This window comes from Heterocephalus glaber, unplaced genomic scaffold, assembly GCF_053883595.1.
Source record: "Heterocephalus glaber isolate CG9 unplaced genomic scaffold, H.glaber_assembly_v1.0 deba00000331, whole genome shotgun sequence".
NCBI classification, from domain to species: domain Eukaryota; kingdom Metazoa; phylum Chordata; class Mammalia; order Rodentia; family Bathyergidae; genus Heterocephalus; species Heterocephalus glaber.
In genome coordinates this window covers 56,242,506-56,263,134 of record NW_028258142.1, presented here as the reverse complement: position 1 = coordinate 56,263,134, position 20,629 = coordinate 56,242,506, and the positions used below count along the sequence as shown (strand labels likewise).

Genomic DNA, 20,629 nt, shown 5'->3' with positions numbered 1-20,629 from the left:
CAGGCTGGCTTGGGCAGTTTGTTAAAAAAAAAAAAAAAAAATGAAAAAAAGAGCTATGGATGTAGCTCAGTTCTGGAGTGCTTGCCTGGTGTGCATGAAGCCCTAGGTTTAGTCCCCAGCACCACAAAAAAGAAAAAGAAAGAAAATCAATAACTTCCTTAAAGAAAGAACCACATTACCTTGCCCAACTATATAAACTGTAATTATGTATTATATATTTCAGTGAGGATAGCTTATGAAAACAAGCTGCCTGCCAAACCACCATCTCTAGAAATCTCTCGGATTCCCCAGGATCAGATTAATACTTCCAACAATTCTTATTATAGTGTTGGGATTAGACTTCAAATAGAACAAAGCACATGGGAACAGGGAAAGCCAGAGAGCCACTTGCTGCTGTACCCTCCTTGCTTAAAAAATTTAGTGTTCCAGTATAGAAAGCAATCAGTACAAGAGATTCCAAGAAATTCCCCATGAAATTCTCCAGTTTTGTATCCAAAACAAAACTGTCTGGTTTTTTTTGGATCCGGGGATCGAACTTGGGACCTTGCACTTGCAATACAGGCAGTGGAACTACTGAGCTAAATCCCCGGCCCCTAGTCACTTTAACCATTTTTATGTTTTGTTTTGTTTTTGTTTTTTTGGTACCAGGGATCGAACTTGGGACCTTGCGCCTACAAGGCAGGCGGCAGAACCACCTGAGCTAAATCCCCGGCACCAAAACAAAAATGTAATGTTTGGAATGGAATACCTAGGACTCTCCTGAACCATCCCAGGTAACCTTGTGAAATCTACTTCCTTAGGCTTGAGAATCTTGTAAAAGGGGAAGCACAACTTTGTACCACAGATGAGGAGAAAATTGATAGCTGTGGCTGCTGAAATCCTCCAACAGGATATGAAATCAAGAAACTTTTCTTACTTTGGTCCTACATTCAGTAGACGCTCCGAATCCAAAGAGAAATCTCACAACGTCATTATGACCTTGCTGGGCAGCAAAGAACAGGGCAGTTGTACCTGACTGGAAGAGATGGAGAGGCTGGCTTTAAGACATTTAATTAAAGTACAATTGACTTATACATTTTCAAAGAATACAGAAACAATATTCCATATATAACCTTCAAGCCTAGGAAGGAACTACATCTAAACCAATTCAGTGTTTTGACAGGACGAAAGGAAAACTTTATTCTTGGTGTAGTAGGATGCATGGTGGTATCTCAAAGGATAAAGCCTTAATTCCTCAGTCTAACTTCAGGGTTTTGTGGAGTTTATCTTTGGTTGTCTGGTGGGCCCTAACTCCAATGACAAATGTCCTTATAAGAGTGAGAGAGATGCCTCATTCACAACAGCTGGAACATGGAAGCAATGGGAGTGTCTATCCATGGAGGAATGTATAAGCAAAATGAGGGCTACAGATTATTTAGCGTAAAAGGGAAGTAAATTCTGAATATATGACAACATAGATGAACCTGAAGACATACTAAGAGAAGTAAGCCTATCACAAAAATATGGTAGGATTCTGCTCTGGTAGCTATCTTTTCTTTTTCAGTACCAGGGATTGAACTCAGGACCTTGCGCTTGTGAGGCAGGCGTGGTTCTGCTCTGGTATCTAAAGTAGTCACAAATCATAGAACCAGAAAGTGTAATGATGGAGCTGGACAGTACAAGGACTGGAGGTGGGAGAATGGGGAGCTCCTGTTTAATCGGTGTAGACTCTCCACTTTACAAAATGAATTGAGTGGTGATAGTTACACAATATTGTGAACATATTTATGCCAATGAACTATATACTTAAAAATGGTTAAGATGGTAAATTTTATTATGTGTATTTTACCACAACAAAAATAATAATAGTAATGAAAAGAATGAAGGGGAGGGATATTTGATACAAAGCAACATGACCACAGAGGCAGAGGCTGGAGTGCTGTGGCCACAGGCAAGGAATCCTGCAGCCACCAGAAGGCAGAAACAGCAAAGAATGATTCTCCCCTGGTACCACCCCTGGAGGGGGAGTGTGGCCCTGCCCACCCCTTGAATTTGGACTTTTAGCCTCCAGATCTGTTAGAAATTAAATTCCTGTTTATTTTAATCTACACAGTTTGTGGTGGTCTGTTACATCAGCCACAGGAAACTAGTATATTTGGCATAAAGTTTGGAAAACAGTGGCATTCATTCATATAGGGAAGAATTTTGGTTTCAAAACTCCGTAGAGGGCTGAGGATGTAGCTCAGTGGTGCTGTGCCTGCTTGGCAAGCACAAGGTGCTGAGTTTGATTCCCGATACAAAAAAAAAAAAAAACTTAGTAGAAAGAGTACAAAGCTAGCAGTGTAAAGATGAACCTAAGCTGTTGCATGCCTGTAATCTCAGCACTCTGGGAGGGTGAGGCAGGAGAACTGCAAGTCTGAATTCAGCCTGGGCAATTTAGGAAGACCCTGTCCGAATGTAAAAAATAAAAAAGTGCTAGGGATGCAGCTCTGTGTGAAGGCTCTGGATGTAATCCCCAGTACCACAAAAAAGAAAAAAATCTAAATAATTCTCCCATTGGAGCTCAGTATGAAAATGGGCTCAAAATATTTCTCCAGGGCTGGGGATTTAGCTCAGTGATTCTGCTGCCTGCCTCGCAAGCACAAGGTCCCGAGTTCGATCCCCAGTACCAAAAAAAAAAAAAATTTCTCCAAATTGGGATTATTAACAACACCCTGCTTCCACATTTTCAACCCATCATGCTATATGGAGACATGACTCTTAGCATCCTTGGTTCCCAGCCCTCCACTTTTATAAGCACCCCTGCCCTCAAGACTGGTGCCCAAGTCTTCGTATCACACAAGAAGAATCACCATCCCACATTTTTGAACAATATACATTTTCCTACAAAGATGTTCTTCTCTTCCATACTTTGAAGCCAACACTACACTTTCCCAGGCACAGTGAAAAGAAAACCCTCTTCCCACAGCTCACCTGGAGCTGTGCAGGTGGGAGGTTCTGACTCAGGCATGAGAGGTTGAGGAGAGGAGGTCCTATGGGCTACACTGACTAAAGCTTGCTCTTGAGTTTCCGTGTCAAGGAAGAAGCAGTGAGGCCCACACTGAGGCGGAACAGCTACCACCTATGCCCCAGCAGGAAGAGGTGACAAGACCATTCACAGAGCCTTTCTGTCTGTGATGAGAAATAGCTTTCTCCTTGGTTCCCACAGACACAAATGGGAGGAGGGCCCCATTGCTCTCTCATGTGTGGAGGATGCTGGGCTCCAGGACGTACATAATCAGGTCTGGATGAAGAAACCTGGGCGGAACAGGGAAACTGTCACCTTAATAAATGATCAGTTTTAGAAACTAATAAGGAAGTTGTTTCTTGGTGGAAAGAAAGGAATTATTTTTCAATAAACTTCTCGATCTGTTTGAGCCAATTTTTAGATTACATACTATCAATCATTATGCAAATGAATACAGCAATCCGTAGCCAACAGAATCTAGACTTCAGTATAGAATGTGAATAAAAGTCTTGAGTGCATGTACTTTACTACTGAAATCCAGGGCTTCTTGCCAATTGCATTTGCAGCTCCTGGGCCTGGGAGTTACAATCGCCACTATTTCTGGTTGTCTATAGCAATAGCCTTTCAGGATCATTAGCTTCAACTTTGCTTCTCTAACAAGCTCTGTGTATCTAGATAGCCAAGCCATGAAAATAAGGACAGGTACTTTTTCAGGAAACAAATATTCTGATACTTCAAAATGGGTTAACAGTTTTAAGTTTTCTGCAAGAGTAAGTTCCAAAGTACAGCAAGGCATTCTTGTTCAGCTTCCAAAATGGGTGAGTGAGGTTGATTTCCCTCTGGTTTTCCTACGGCTCTGGATTGGTATGGTCTCAGAAAATTCAAGTGACTGCTGAAAACAACTTAGCACTAACATTTAAGCCAGAGCTGAGTACACTTTGTTGTCTTTGAGGGCCACTGTTCTCAATGCATAAGACTTTTCATCTTCAAAATTAGTTGAGCCATTGTAATGAAACAGATAAATATAAACCATACACTGGCTAGAAATCAATTGGTTCCTTCTTCTCCCTGGTCTTTTCAGTTGTTCTAAAGAGATTTTTGTGCACATTGGAGCTGCCCTTTGGGATAATGTTTTTGAACATGCAGACCTGAACCATATTGTTTTTATTAGAGAAAAATCTGTCTTTGCTTTAAAGTTTTAATAAGGATCAGAAGGCAGAGAGGAAAAAGAAAAAGATGAGGGTAATTTTAAGTTATAATTCTAAATGTGTCCAAAGATTTTCCTTCCAGAGTGAAATTAATTGCTGAAGTGAAAGATAAAATGATTTAGTGTTATGGAAATCGCTCAGATGAATCTGTTAGAAGATTAATTTTGCTACAGTCTCTCTATCCTGCTCTGCTGAACTAGCCTTTCTGAAGCAGGCCTGCAGGGAACCAAACCCCAGAGTCTGTCAGGCAAGAGTCACTCTTTCCTGGCCCAGAGTCAAGGCCTTCATCACCCAGGGAGAGAGAGGAGGGAGTATTGGATACATCCTGGAACTCTGGACACAGTCCTTAGTCCTACTGTGTCTTAACTTGCTCCACTTAGGTGTGATAGTAAAACAGGGCAACAGGGTGAGGGCACTCCCAGGAGAAGGGATACCCCAAATACAGCAATGTACGCAGATCACTATGCACAGAACCAATCAGAAAAGTGCTATTTTGGACCAATGAGAAACTTGCCATTTTCAATCCTTTATTTGACTCTGGTGCTGTTCATTTGCATGTGGGCACAACCAATCAAAAGACACTATGATCATTTACATGTAACAGGAAGTCTGATCAGTTTTTTGATAGGACAGTTTATACATGGCATGATGCCCAGTGAGTGGTAGGATGACTTTCCCAATGCCTGATTTGCATAAAAGAGGAATAATCTGGGAATTTGGGGCACAAAAGACCCCTTCTCCTATCCTTGGGCCACTGTGAGCCTTTTCACTGGCTTACTCTCACTTTGCAGAGTGTACTTCTTTTCTGCTCTCAGCAAATGTACACCTTCATGGCCTTTTCTGTGTGCATTGTCCAATTCTTTGTTCGGGACACCAAGAACCTGGAAAGAAGCCCCACGGGACTCTCCAATTGGTTAAAGTGGTACAGGTTAGAAGGATGGGTGTATTTGCTTGGCATAAGTTTGGCTAATGAATCATCTTTCTGAAACAACAACTGTAAGATAGACCCTGGGACAAGCCTGGATCATGGAAAATCAAGTGCCCAGACTGATTTAAAGTATGCTGGGGCCAAGGATTTAGCTCAGTGGTTCTGCCGCCTGCCTCGCAAGTGCAAGGTCCCAAGTTCGATCCCTGGTACCAAAAAAAAAAAAAAAAGATTTAAAGTATGCCCAATGCCCATCTCAGGGCTGTGTCAGTGGGAACTGAGAGGTCACATTCACTCTTGAGATGAGCAGAGCACCAGTTCACAAAGGCTGGCTTACCAGGTCCTAGGTCAGCCCAGAAATATATGGAGCCTTCTCAGACCTTGTTATGGCTGTGTCTAGATATCCCCCCAAAGCCACATGAAGTCATGGATGGGGTTTTTTCAGAGGTGGCTGGATCTAGAGTGTGTGATGCTGGCGTTGATTCAAGGTGGAATGCTAGGCTCAAGGGCACTAGGATTAAGGGTGTGAGTGCTATGTGCCCTAAGTAGCCTGGAGAAGATATAAGGGAAAGAAAGAGATGTGGGCATCCCTTGTTGCTTTGGTACCTTCTGCCATGAACTGTTTCTCCTTAGCCATGCCACCCTGCCTTGGAGCCAGCTGATTATGGACTGAAACCTCTACAATCTGTGAGCTAAATAAACCTTTCCTCCCTTAACTTTGGATATTGGGTATTTTGTCTCAACAACAAGAAAAGTAACTAAGACAGACCTGAACCCCAAGTACATTAAAACATACCAGCCTCCCTACTGTTTTTCAGGGTTGGATCAAGAATGGGTCCTCTGATGAGATCAAACTCCCATGCTGGCCCCTGAATGACACATGGGCACAGCTCACATTTTAGTACAATGTTTACCCACATGACCCTTTGAGGACATCATTTTTAATGGCCATGCAGAGAAGTTCTTTGAAAACATGTTGTGTTAAGGAAGACTGAGATGTCCTAGCAAGTGAGCTTCATTACGAGTACGCTAGGGACTAAACATATAATCGTCTCCAGGAAAATCCTCTACGTTCTATAGCACCTCAACCCAAGGGAAGAAAGAACTGACTGACACTTGTAACAAAATGCATGAGTGTTTAAGGAATGTGGTAAGAGGTTTGGTTACTTACATGGTTTGAATGTGTCCTACAAAGTGTGCTGGAAGCTTGGTCCACAGTGTGGTGATGTTGAGGTGGTAGAACTGCTAAAGGGTGGGCAGTCCAGGGGAAGGTAGTCACTGGTGGGCACTACCTTGGAAGACTAATGCTGGTCTCATGGAATGAATTAGTTCCCACGAGAGTGGGTTGTTATAAAGCAAGGCCAACCCACATACTCAGTTCCTGCTGTGTCACTTTCAGCTTCTCTGCCATGTTATGATGAAGCCAAGGTAAAGCTCCTCAATCTCAGACTCTGAGCCTTTAAAAGCCAGAGAAATATACCTCTTTTCTTATATTAAGTACTAGATCCCAGATATTCTGTTACAGCAACACAAAATGGATTAATGTGGTTACCTCGGATATTTCCTTCAGTGGTCTAACCTGGACTTTATCTTAGGCAGCATAAACCCTGCAATGAGCTTTAAGGAGAAAAGAAATGGTGACTTTTGTCCTCATTGCCAGTTCATAATTACAAGGGCTTCACGTTTCTTAGCCTGGTCACTTTGATTCAAGTGCTCAACCTGACCTACCTCTCTCTGGAGGTTGATGTCTGCTCCCTGCAGAACCAGCTCCCTCACACAGTCGATGTGGCCAGCATAGGAGGCAACCATGAGGAGCGTGGTGCCATGCTGGATGGAGGAAAGACAGACGAACAGTTAGGCCCTCGTTATGTCAGAGGGAGGGGTCCTGGAGGAGGGAGAACAGAGATGTCACCTCATCCAGAACATGTCCAAGTGTCAAGCTTCCTGCAGTGATAGAAGGGCCTCATGAATAATCCTATAATGCAGACTGGACAGAAAAAAGCAAATCAGCAAACTGCTGAGGTTGGAATTTTCAATTTACAAATTCATTTCCATTACCTTCAGAAACACAGTCCAAGATAGCCACAGTTACTGCATTTTAAGGAGGCAGTGCTAAAATGTTCTCATTTTATGATTCACATTAAAAGATTTTGAAGCCAAAATATTGTGATTAATGCAAAAACCAAATTGGGCCAAATGGTACTAGTTGGTTTTCTATGTTTAGAAGTCTTTTAAATTTTTTTCTAATTTTCACTTAATTTAAAAAATCTAAACTTAGAAATCTTTGACTTCAAAATGATTCGGGTAAGGGCAAACAGCACTGTGATGAACTGAGACTCCAGAACTGACAGTCTGGGCCTGTTGAGGACAGGCCCACCTATAGAACAACTTGGGGGAAGTTGCTTGCAATTACTGGGATCCATTTATTTCATTTTTAAACTGAAAGCCTGGAGGCAGTGGTCACAAAGGTCTCTTCTAGCTATGAGATACAAGGACTTGGGGTTATTGGTGTAACTCAGCGGTAGAACTCATATGAAAGGAAGGGAGGAGGGAGGGAGGAAGAAAGGAAGGAAGATTCAAGGACTTGAGATGTACCATATGATATAGATTCTTCTAATTAAGAGAAACTTTTATAGCTTAATTTATGGTTGCTTTCAAGGGCTTCAAATTGCAACATTAGCCATCACTTTTGCTTATTTAGCAACCTGCCTCCCCAGAGTGGATGACAAGAGGGAGATTCTGCAAAGAAGATGGCTCATCAGGCAAAAGGCCATGAAGGGAATTTTAGAGGCTTTGCTTGTTGTTTCGATCTGGCATATTGTGTAGGAAGGTAGTAGTAGAGTTGTGTAGTCATTGAAAGTATGATCTTGGGCACGTTACGAAATTTTTCAAAGTCTGATCCTCTTTATCTGTAAAAACTTTTTAAAATTTAAAAAGTATCTGCCTGATTAAAGTAGCAAAGAAGATTTAGGCATTGTGGTTAGCATAGGGATGTTAGATATTAGTTCAGTAGATGTTGGATCAGTAAATGTTAAGTCATCATCTGTTTTTTGCTGACTTCTGTGAATGGCCACACTTGCTTTGGGAGCCTTATTTGCTTCATATGCAAAGTACAGTACAGAGTCATGAGAGCCAGTGGCTTCCTAGTGGTGCTTATAATCCTTCTACTCCATATGACCCTATCTGGCATTACAGTCTGTTCCAGAGACTGTAAATCCATTACCCAGTTGAACTCATACCTCTGTTCTCTCCAAGATCAAGTGATAAGCTTAGTATCACTAATCTCTTCTTGAATATGAGAAATTTTTATTTAGATAGCAGATAGGAGAACCTTTGGTGGTATTGCCCGAATGTGTCCCTCAAAAACACACTGGCCAGGTGTGGTGGCACAAGCATGTAATCCCAACAGTGAGGAGACTAAGGCAGGAGGATTACAGGGAGTTTGAGGCTAGCCTAGACTACATAGCCAGACTCTGTCTCAAAAACAAAAACAAACAAAATTTCACACTGAAATCTAATCCCCATTGTAGTGGTAATAAGAGATGGGGTCTTTGAGGAAGTGACTAAGTCATGAGAGTTTTGCCCTTGAGAACTGACTGGTGCCCTTACTAAAGAAGCTGAAGGAAGTTCCTACTTCCCTTCTACCAGATAAGGATGCACCAACAGGTCCCTATCTATGAGCAGAAAGTGAGCTTTCAAATCTGCTGGCGCCCTGATCTTGGATTTTCCAACCTTCAGAACTGTAAGCAATACATTTCCACTGTTTATAAATTACCCAGTCTAAAAAATTTTCTTAAAGCACCCCAAATGGACTTAGACAATTGGTTTAGAGCCAGTCTAGCTGGGTATGACGGTGCACACCTATAATCCCAGAACTCTGGGAGGCTGAGGCAGGATTGCAAGTTTGAGCCCAACCTGGGGAATTTAGTGACTAAGTAAGACCCTGTCTCAAAATAAAAAATAAAAAAGGGGTGGGAATGTAGCTCAGGGAAAAGGCCATGGGTTCAATTCCTACTATCAAAAAAATAAAGTAAAATAAAGCCAATCTAACTATATAAGCTATGAATATATATATGAATATATATCCTTCCACACAAGAGGTGAGAAAAACATTTTTTAAAAAAAATCATGGGTCATGTTGGTCTCAAAATCAATAATAAGCTAGAGGAAGCACAGGAAGTACAAAGCACTTAATTTGGATATTTAAAAAAGAAAAAATGTTAGGCTCATCTGTTTTAAAGAAAAGATGAATTGAACAACAATAATACTTCTTCAAGGATTATATTTCAATTCTATACCATGGTCAGTTGAGAAAAGGTCAAGGTAGCACAAGTAGAAAGAGAATTAACAAGTATTATATTAAGCTACACACAATTCGAGGCATGATAAAAAATGTGGTGTACGCTTAAATTTTAAAAAATTATTACAGTAAAAGACACATAGGGGCTGGGGATTTAGCTCAGTGTTTTCGCCGCCTGCTGCACAAGCGCAAGGACCCGAGTTCGATCCCCAGTACCAAAAGAAAAGAAAAAAAAAAGGACATTGCCATTAATCCCTCTCAAAATGCTACCCCTCTATTTGACTATCACACACTTTTCCCATCATTCTTGCCACTTTCTGAAGCAGTTCTGGAAGTCCTCCTATGTGAGTGTCTTTCAAGGTCATTTTGACTTTCAGGAAGAGCCAGATGTTACACAGTGCCAGATCCCATCAGAAAGGTGGATGAGGACACCCTGTCGTGTTTTTATTGGACAGAAATTGCAGAAAATGTTTTGATCCAACTCAGGACATCAAGGTGGCCACAACAGCACCACTGAAGACATGAAAGACTTCCAGAACTGCTTCGGGAAGTGGGAAGAATGATGGGATAGCTGTGTTCAAAGGAAAGGGGACCATTTTGAGGGAGATTAATGGCAATGTGTCTTTTACTGTAATACATTAAAAAAATTTTATTTAAACATTTGGCATAATTCTTTATCATGCTGCATATGTATTTCCTTTCTATTTAAAAATCTATTGGTATGACTGATTTTTTTTTGGTACCAGGGATCGAACTCAGGACCTTGCTTGTCCTTGCAAGGCAGGTGCAGTGCCACTGAACTAAATCCCCAGCCTTCTGATTTTAATTCTCTAAAGATTAAGGCCACTTTGTTTTGTGGATTGATCTTAAAATGTGTCTTTAGAAAATGAACTGATTTTGAACAGAGGATATAGAAATAAATATTCACAAAAGCAGTAAAGTTCAGAACAAAGAGACAGTGAAATACATACATTAATACACCTAAAAAAGGCTCAAAGAATCTGCCAATGCACATCTTTGTGATAAATGTGTGTCACAGAGATGGGCAAAGCAAAAAATGTGAACATCACATGCACGCAGCATTAATCTAGGGACTGAAGATGAATGGCACCAAATCAGAGCTTTTGGTGTAGAGTGGGTGGGTTAGAAATAAAGTATTTGTTCTTTATAATGCTATTTATTGGCAAAGTTTGTAGACAGTCACACTTCAGGTTGAGGAAAATTCCCAAGAGAGCCCCGTGGGCCCCTCCTCAGCTCTAATGGTGTTTCTAGGCTTCCTAGGTAACAGGACTTGGTCCCATAAGCCAGAGGAGCACTAGTTTAGAGATCCACGACCAATCCCAAGCACCATCCTGGAACCCAGGCTTCATGCCCAGGTGGCACCTGGAGAGGGCAGAAGCCAAGCCAGTGATATTCCAAGAGGAACAAAATCCCGCACTGCTTCCAAGTATCTCTGGCCCTTAGTCACCACCACCTGAGAGGGCCTTTCAAAATAACAAGATGTTTGAAATGGCTGTCATTTAGACTTGCTCCTTGGCTTAAGAAATCATCTTTCCAGAAATCTCCTGATGAAATTACTGCTTTCATTTTAAATGAAGGACAATGTATGAACGTATTTGTGTCTATACAGGGAAAAAAACATCTGGCCAAAATAGCTTCAGATGACCTAGCAGACAGACAGGGACGGATTTTGGGCTTTGCCAAAAGGGAGGTGGTAGGACAGAGGAGTCGGGGCTAGGAAAGGGTGAAAATGGGGGTGCAGCAGGGTAGCCGTGAGACTCCAGAAGCCAGCAGGAAGACACAGGGGCATGTGCACAGGGATGGCTTGAAGCAAAGGGTGGACGGTGGCCATGAAAGTGGTCAGTGACTGAGGCCATCATGGTTCCTGACCTCCCTCCTCACGGGGCTGGCCAGGTGAGACTGGGTAAGACCAGGATGCCCTGAGATGCCCGGACTCCATATCAGCCTGGGTTCTGGCAAGGAGCAGTCGGTCGTGCAAATTGGGATAAATGGAAAGAAGTTTAATAAAAAGACTACTTATAAACCTGTGCCCTGGGTATTGGAAACTAAAAAGAACAGTGTAGTTCAGGGAGGCAGGAAGAGTGGGGCCTCTGGACTAGCCAGGCCTGAAGGTGTGAGAGGAAGGTAGTGGCTCCCAGAATGCAAAGTGACAACACTGCTGCTCGACAGAGCAGGGAAGGCAGTGGGCCCCCACCACCCTCTCCTCGTATCCTCTGACTCTTGCCAATGCTCCCACTGGCCAAACCCACCAGGAGGCCAGGGAGACAGCTGGAGTGATCCAAATGGTTCAGACTCTGGGGCCAGCTGGAGAAGGGTGCCGAGTGGATCTGGAGGTGAGAACTAAAGCTATCCCCAGCGAGCAAACCAGAGAAAACTCTATTTCCCTCTTGGGCTGGTGGTAGATTCTACTACTAAATGTGTGTAATAAAAGCTGGAAATGGTATACCCTGTTTCCAGGAACACAGTACGACTCCTTTGAAACCATTTTGATTCAGATCCTAAAGTCACCTCTTACCTGACGTGCTCCTTGTCCCCAGAGACATGGAGAAAGAAGACTCCCAGAGAAACGGTGGCCTCCCGCTGGGGAGGGAGAGGGCTTCCGAGGTGGTGCCTGCCAGTGTGCATAGTATCTATTTTTATTCTCCCTTCTTACTTGCCAATTGGTAGGTCTTTGTTTGCAAGAGGCAATGAAAGGCTAGGAAGCTTGAGTTTCTAGTTTCTCATCCTTGCAGAAAATAACCTAACTCCCACATCCATGGCCGCCCATGTGTGCTCTACGTTCTCTCTCCTCTCCTCTTTCTTCTTTCCCTTCTCCTCCATCTCCCCTCCCCTCCCCTCCTTCTCCTTTTCTGTGCCCTCTTCCTCTTCTCTCCCTGTCCCCCACCCTCTTTCCCTCCCTCCCTCCCTCCCTCCTTTCCTTTTTTTTAGTGAGTTATTTCATGGAACAGCCTTTTCTTGGAACCTGTCCATCTGCTTCCCAGGGAAATGCCTCTTTATGCACACAATTGTTTGCTTTCTGACACCACCTCCTATGTGTGGCGCCTTCTTTTCTTTCTTTTTTTTTTGGTACCAGGGATTAATCTCCAGACCTTGTGCTTTCAAGGCTGGGAGTGGAATCACTGAGCTAAATCCCTGGCCCGTGTGGTGCTGTCTGACACCACTATACCTTAGACTTTTTGAAAAGGATATACCAAGCAAACACATGGACAAGAAAACAAGCAGTGTAAAGGGACACATATTCACACAATGCTCTCATGCCAGCGGGTGGGAAGGGATGCTCTGGGCATGCAGGTACCAGTATTTGTCCCTCCGTACACTGTCTCTGCAGTCCACATCCACCCGTCCACTGTTTAGCAGCAGCTTCAGCAGCGCCAAATTTCCTCTCCTTGCTGCCCAGAATGCAGCATTGGCAAGAGGAGTTTCCTTCTGCAAGAGCAAAACCAAACAGGATCTTAAAAGTGACCTTGGCTAACATGACCACTTTTATGCCCAAAGACAACCCACTCAAAAGGGAGAGCTCCCAGCTGTGTCATATCATCTGGAAGATTGCCCTCCCCAGCAATGGATGATTGTAAAGTACTTGGTTATGGGTAGGAGTGAGACTTCTGAGCCATGGAGCGGTCTGTAGAGTTGGTAATACTGCAGTATTATTGTTGGTAGTACTGCACTATTAATGCTGTGTTCCCCACCAGTGTCTCACCTTCCTGCCTCTGTTATGTCTTTGTTCACAGTTTCCTTTTTGCTTGAAATGAACTTTCCCCCATTCTTCAAGGCCAAGGCTCTGTTCGAATGCTACTTCCTCCCTGAAACATTCCAAATCTCTCTTCTCCCACAGGCAGAGCACAATTCCTCCCTGTCCTGACCTCCCAAAAGGAATTTTTGAGCAATTTTTCTAGGGCCTCAATACTTGCAGATGCAGCTACCTGGGTGAATGCTTCACTTTCCCTCCACCCAATTTCTCTGGCTTTGGGTGCAAGGTGCCAGAGGTTTCAGCTGAGAACAAGGAACCTTGGGCTGAGAATGCCCTTCTGTATCCTTCACTCAGTGGCTGGGGTATTTGAAAGCTGCAAAGTTAATGTTGGCCATGTCTGTGGGAGGCACAGAACTGGAGAAAAGGCCTTCAAAAGGAGCAGCAGATTTCGACGCCTGCTGCATAAACGCAAGGACCCAAGTTCGATCCCTGGTACCAAAAAAAAAAAAAAAAGGAGCAGCAGAGCTGAGCCAGTACAGTTTCAATCTGGGTTTGTAGAGAACGATCCTTTGGAGGAAGAGGACTGGCTTAGGGACCAGATAGCCAGGGCTTCAGGGGAGCCCTGTGCACGTGCCTTGACCATGGGAGTCTTAGTGTCCTCTTGCTTCAATGGAGATCACAGAACCTGCCTGCCTTGAAGTTTACCAAGAGGATTAAATGATGTAGATTAACTGCCTGACATGGTGCCCACCACACCATAAATGCTGACAAGTGCTGGTTTCCATTATCCTTTTCTTTTCTTTACAAAGTTAGAATCAATAGGCAAATTAAATTTGAATATTATACTAATAGAAAATTTTGCTAGTCTCGGGAAATATTATGGCATTCACATTGTTTAATAATAGTATGATAGGCAGTTAAATTAGAAATATAAAGTCAGAGAGGGCCCTCAAAGTCAGCACACAAAAAAAAGAGAGATATCAGAACTGTGGCTAGAGGGAAATCTGAAGAGAGCCAGGCCTCAGGATGGAGATGCAATAACCAGGCCTTCAAGATAAACAACCTGAGAATATATCGGAATCAGCACTGTCTGGTCCAGTGGGCCCAGAGAGGCATCAGACACACCCTTCCTGCCCAAAATGCCTTTGTTCTTTCCATGTACCCTTGCTATGTGACTCATTTCCCTGTTGATCAATATTAGCTAAGTGGCTATACTCATAATCCTATAGGTTGGTTGTAGTTTGAGCCACATTGTACCCACAGTGTGATGTTGCTGTATAAATTACCCCTGACAAACAGCCTTGGTGGCCATCTGTTCAGGACCCCTCCTATCTCTCCCAAGCTTTCTCTTAAACCTTTCCTACTCTTAACCTCCTCTGTCTCTTGGAATTCATTCTTTGGAATTCATTCTTTGATATTCAAGGGTCATGAACTCAGCACATGTGACATCTAGCAGGTCGGGAGTTATATTTTTTGAGTATCAAAAGCACTTTTGAGTGGGTTTTAAAAAATCTAGATGATCCCAAAGGCAGATGTAATATGTTTTTTATTTTATTTATTTATTTATTTATTTTTGGTACCGGGGATCGAACTCAGGACCAGGCACTCGTGAGGCAGGCGCGGCGCCACTGAGCTAAATCCCCAGCCCTACAATATGTTTTTTAAATACAGTCATGTGCCACATAATGTTTGGGTTAGTAACATGTCACATATACCATGGTAATCCCTTAAGATTATATTGCCTCCCAAGCTCCTAGGGCAGAGAAGCTGAGCAGGTCCCAGCACCTAAAAGGAAGCTCCCCCGCCACCATCCCAAGCCATGTGGGCGCCAGAAGCAATGCCCCCCCCCCCCCCGTTAGAAATGAGAAGACGCGTAAGCAAGTCTCAAAAACAGACTTCTGAGTCACGCGGAAGACACCAAATCACCCCACTGCAGACAGGCAGGTCTGCCCATGCCCTACCGAGGTCCTGAGTTGCACGGAAGACACCGTATCACCCCACTGCAGACAGGCAGCCACCTGGTTCCACACTGCAAAGACGGAGAGGACACAAGACCACCAGACCACGGTACTGAGTCCTGCTGTTCCCGGCCCAGAGGTAGGGGCTTCTGAGCCGCCATCCCACTGCTCCTGGTCCAGAGGAAGGGGCTTCCTGGCCACCATCCCTCCTGCTGCTCCCAGCCCACAGGAAAGGGCTTTTGGGTCACCATCCCTACCGCTGCTCCCGGCCCCTGGCCCACCTCACCCGGCTCAAAGGAGGTAATCCGTGCAGGCACTAACAGCCCCCTGCCCCAGTCGAAATGAGAAAACACGTAAATAAGTCTCGAAACCAGACTTCCAGATCACCTACAGCAACCCCAAAGGGAAATGAGATGGAACACTCTGACACTCAACCACCTGGACCCACTGAACTGGCAACAAAAGGGGATCTGGAAAAAATGAAATCAGAAATAATTTCTCAGATAACAGGAGAAATTGTGCCCCTAGTGCAAGACATGATTAAGAAATCTAGAGAGGAGCTCAGGAACATGATGGAATCCCAACATAAGAAACAAATGGAATCCATAAAACAGATGCAAACAGATTTCCAGGACATGAAAAACTCCATTGAAAGTCTACACAGCAGAATGAGCCAATGTGAGGACAGAATTTCAGATATAGAAGATAAGATTGCAATTAGTGACCAGGAAAAGAAAAATTGCTTCAAAATTATAAGGGAACATGAGAAATCAATCCAGCAGCTGCTAGATGATGCAAAGAAGAATAACATAAGACTGATTGGGCTCAATGAAGAAACAGGAGAGAGTGCAGATGACATAAAAAATCTCTTCACAGAAATAATGGCAGAAAACTTCCCAAGCATGGGAAAAGAGCTTGACATACAGATAAGTGAGGCATATAGGACTCCAAATAGCCTTGATCAAAAATAATCTACACATAGGCATATAATTGTTAAGATTCCAGAAACACAACAGAAGAACAAAGTTCTCCAAGCAGTGAGAGAAAAGAAACAAATCACATACAAAGGAAAGCCTATCAGAATCACAGCAGACTTCTCAACAGAAACCATCAAGGCAAGAAGAGCTTGGAGTGACATATTCCAAGCCCTAAAAGAAAACAGCCTCCAACCCAGATTGATGTACCCTGCAAAACTAGCTTTCAAAATGGATGGAGAAATAAGATACTTTCATGACAAAGAGCACCTTAGGAACTTCGTGAACACCAAACCAGCACTCCAAAGAATTTTACACAATATCCTAGGAACAGACATTGAGGATCACAACCCCAGGAAGCAAAGCAGAATGAACCCATCTGGCATGACAAGAAATTAAATGTAAAGGGGGAGAACGCAACAAAAAGAAAAAGTCATGGGAATGACAAGTCAATACGTTTCAGTTATAACCATCAATGTTAATGGTCTCAATTCACCAATCAAAAGAAAGAGACTGGCAGAATGGGTCAAGAAGCAAAATCCAACAATATGCTGCATACAAGAAACACACTTAATTCAAAAGGAAACTCAGACTGAAAGTTAAAGGGTGGAAAATAATACTCCATGTGACAGGAACCCGAAAAAAAGCAGGAGTAACTATCCTCTTTGCAGATCAAGTAGATTTCAAACCAACACTGATTAAAAGAGACAAAGAAGGACACTACATCCTTGTAAAGGGAAGAATCCAAGAGGAAGAGATGACAATCATAAATATCTATGCAACAAACACTAGTGCACCCAACTATATAAAACAAATACTAACGGACATGGAAAGTCATATATGCACTAATACAATTGTAGTGGGGGACCTCAACACCCCACTGTCACAAATAGATAGATCAACTAGACTAAAAATAAGTAATGAAATACTAGAACTCAATCGAACTCTTGAACAAATGAACTTAACAGATGTTTACAGAGTCTTCCACTCCACAAAATCAGAATATACATTCTTCTCAGCTGCACATGGGTAATTCTCCAAAATAGACCACATACTCACACACAGAACATGTTTAAGTAAGTGCAAAGGAATCGAAGTTATCCCTGGTATATTATCAGACCATAGTGCGATGAAATTGGAGATCCATAGCAAAAGAAACTCAAAAAATTTCATAAACACGTGGAAATTGAACAACACACTTCTGAATAACCAATGGGTCACAGAGGAAATTAAAGAAGAAATCAGACAGTTCCTTCAATTAAATGACAATGACAATACAACATATCAGAATCTATGGGACACAATGAAAGCTGTCTTATGAGGGAAATTTATAGCAGTGAATACACATATTAGGAAAACAGAATGAGCCCAATTAAACAACCTGATGCTGAACCTCAAACTTCTAGAAAAAGAAGGGCAGGAAAACCCCAAAGCTCATACAAGGGAGGAAATTATAAAGATCAGAGGAGAAATCAATGCAATAGAGACTAAGAGAACGATAAAAAAAAATCAATGAAGCTAAGAGTTGGTTCTTCAAAAGAACCAACAAAATTAACAAACCTTTAGCCAACCTTGTCAGAAAAAGGAAAGAAAAGGCCCAAATCCATGCAATTAGGAATGAAAAGGGTGAAATGACAACAGACCCAGCAGAAATACAGAGGATCATCAATACCTACTTCCAGAACCTATACGCCAATAAGATGGAAAACACAGAACAAATGGACAGACTCCTAGATACATATGAATTACCAAAGTTGAACGAAGAAGACCTAAAAATTCTGAACAACCCAATATCAACCAAAGAAATTGAAAATGTAATTAAAAACTTAACAACTAAGAAAAGCCCGGGCCCTGATGGCTTCACTGCTGAATTCTACAAGACATTTAGAGAGGAACTGCTGCCACTACTGTTTAAACTCTTCAGTGAAATTGAAAGGGAAGCAATACTCCCAAATTCATTCCTGAAAGCAAGCATCACCTTGATCCCCAAAGCAGAGAAAGACCCAACCGAAAAAGACAACTATAGGCCGATCTCACTAATGAACATAGATGCAAAAATCCTTAATAAGATACTGGCAAATAGAATGCAGAAGATCATCAAGAAGATCATACACCCTGATCAAGTGGGACTCATCCCAGGGATGCAGGGATGGTTCAATATACAAAAATCAATCAATGTAATACACTATCCATAGAGCCAAGGACAAAAACCATATGATTATCTCCAGAGATGCAGAAAAAGCATTTGACAAAATCCAACATGCATTTATGATAAAAACCCTACCAAAAATTGGAATAGATAGTCTCTACCTCAAACTGATAGAAGCCATCTATGAAAAACCAACAGCCAATATCATACTAAAGGGTCAAAAACTGAAATCCTTCACACTCAAATCAGGAACAAGACAAGGATGTCCACTATCACCACTCTTGTTCAATATAGTTCTGGAAACATTAGCCACGGCAATTAGACAAGAGAAAGAAATAAAAGGAGTAAAGATAGGAAATGAAGAAGTCAAATTGTCATTATTTGCAGATGACATGATACTCTATATAGAAGACCCCAAGAACTCCACCAAAAGTCTTCTAGACTTAATAACCAAATTCAGTCAAGTAGCTGGTTACAAGGTCAACACACAAAAATCAATAGCTTTCCTCTACACCAATGACAGACTCACTGAGAGAGAAATAGGGCAAATAATTCCTTTCACAATAGCATCCAAAATACCTGAAATACTGAAATACCTAGGAATCATCCTAACGAAAGAAAGCAAAGACTTCTTCTCTGAAAACTATGGCACTCTGAAAAGAGAGATTGAAGATGATATCAGAAAATGGACAGACATCCCCTGCTCCTGGGTAGGAAGGATTAATAGAGTGAGAATGGCCATACTTCCAAAACTGCTATATAGATTTAATGCAATTCCAATTGAGATCCCAGCAGCATACTTCATAGACCTTGAGAAAACAATCCAAAAATTCATTTGGAACAAGAAGAGACCCAGAATAGCAAAAGCAATTCTAGGTAACAGAGACATGGCAGGGGGTATCACAATCCCCAACCTGCAACTCTACTACAAAGCTACTGTGATAAAAACAGCATGATACTGGCAAAGAAACAGACTTGAGGACCAGTGAAACAGATTAGAAGACGCAGAAACAATGCCAGACACACTCAGCCATCTCATCTTCGACAAAGGAGCCAAACACCCTCACTAGAGGAAAGATAGCCTCTTTAATAAATGGTGCTGGAAAAATTGGGCTTCAATTTGCCAAAGATTAAAACTAGACCTGTATCTCTCACCATGCACTAAACTAAAATCAAAATGGATTAAAGATCTAAATATTAAAATAGAAACTCTGAACCAGTTGGAACAGAGGTTAGGTAGAACCCTTGAAGACATCGGTGTAGGAAAAGATTTTATGAACAAAACCTCAGTTGCCCGTGAACTACCACAAACAATCAACAAATGGGATCTCTTCTTATTAAAAGGCTTCTGCACAGCAAGAGAAACCACCAGCACTGTGAAGAGACAACCCACAATGTGGGAAAAAATCTTCACCTGCTCTTCCTCAGACAAAGGTCTACTATCTCGAATCTATAAAGAACTTACAAAGATCAGACCTCCCAAATTTAAAGACCCAATTCAAAAATGGGCAGCTGAAATGAACAGACATTTCTCAGACAAAGAATTAGAAATAGCAAATAAATACATGAAAAAATGCTCAACATCACTCGTCATTTGAGAGATGCAAATGAAAACAATGCTGAGATTCCACTTCACTCCAGAAAGAATGGCTGCTATCATGAAATCAACCAATAACAAATGCTGATGGGGCTGTGGGGAAAGAGGAATCCTGCTCCACTGCCAGTGGGAGTGTAGACTGGTGCAACCACTGTGGAAATCAGTATGGAGATACCTCAAAGAACTAGGACTGGAAGTCCCATTTGACCCTGCTATTCCACAGCTGGGGATCTTCCCCAAACAATTAAAAGAATCATACCACAGTGATATATGTGCACCCATGTTCATAGCAGCACAGTTTGTAATAGCTAAAACTTGGAAACAGCCCAAATGCCCATCAACTGGAGACTGGATAAAGAAAATGTGGTTTTTTAATAAAATGGAGTACTACTCAGCCATAAAAAATGAGAAATTAGAGACATTTATAGCTAAGTGGATGCACATTGAGGTGATACTCTTAAGTGAAATAAATAGGACACACATGTGTAAATACCAAATAGTTTCTCTGGTGTGAGAAACTGAAAGTGTAAATAAGGACTAAATGTATAATAGGTCATGTGAAATAGGAAGAAAAGGGGCAAAGGGGAAGGAAGTGGGAGGGCTAGGGAAAAGGATAGAAGGGAATGGGATTAATATGAGAAAATGGAAAAATAGGAACAAAATCTTTGTAAATAGGGAAGACTGGAGGGGTTGAAGGGAGGGCTGGGCAAGGGTGAAAAATAAGAACCAAGAGAGACCATGTAAAGGTGCAAATTTCCACTGATGAATGTCATTATATTGTATACCTAAAATGTACCAATGATTAGAATGAATAATCGAT

The 20,629-nt window shown here is 42.2% G+C and overlaps 1 protein-coding gene across 3 annotated transcripts in view; it reads right to left on the bottom strand.

Annotated features, from left to right (window-relative positions):
* The window catches only part of Ankrd29 (ankyrin repeat domain 29), a 58,539-nt gene that overhangs the window by 25,515 nt on the left and 12,395 nt on the right, over nt 1-20,629 (bottom strand). For 2 of the 3 annotated variants that reach the window (XM_004853150.3, XM_013075232.3), the window contains exons 2-4: nt 12,756-12,866; nt 6,848-6,946; nt 917-1,015 (exon numbers count right to left, since the gene is read on the bottom strand). In XM_004853150.3, coding sequence (XP_004853207.2) covers nt 917-1,015; nt 6,848-6,946; nt 12,756-12,866 — 309 coding nt within the window. The remainder of the gene's footprint in view (nt 1-916; nt 1,016-6,847; nt 6,947-12,755; nt 12,867-20,629) is intronic. The other variant, XM_087194020.1, reaches the window with a different exon arrangement.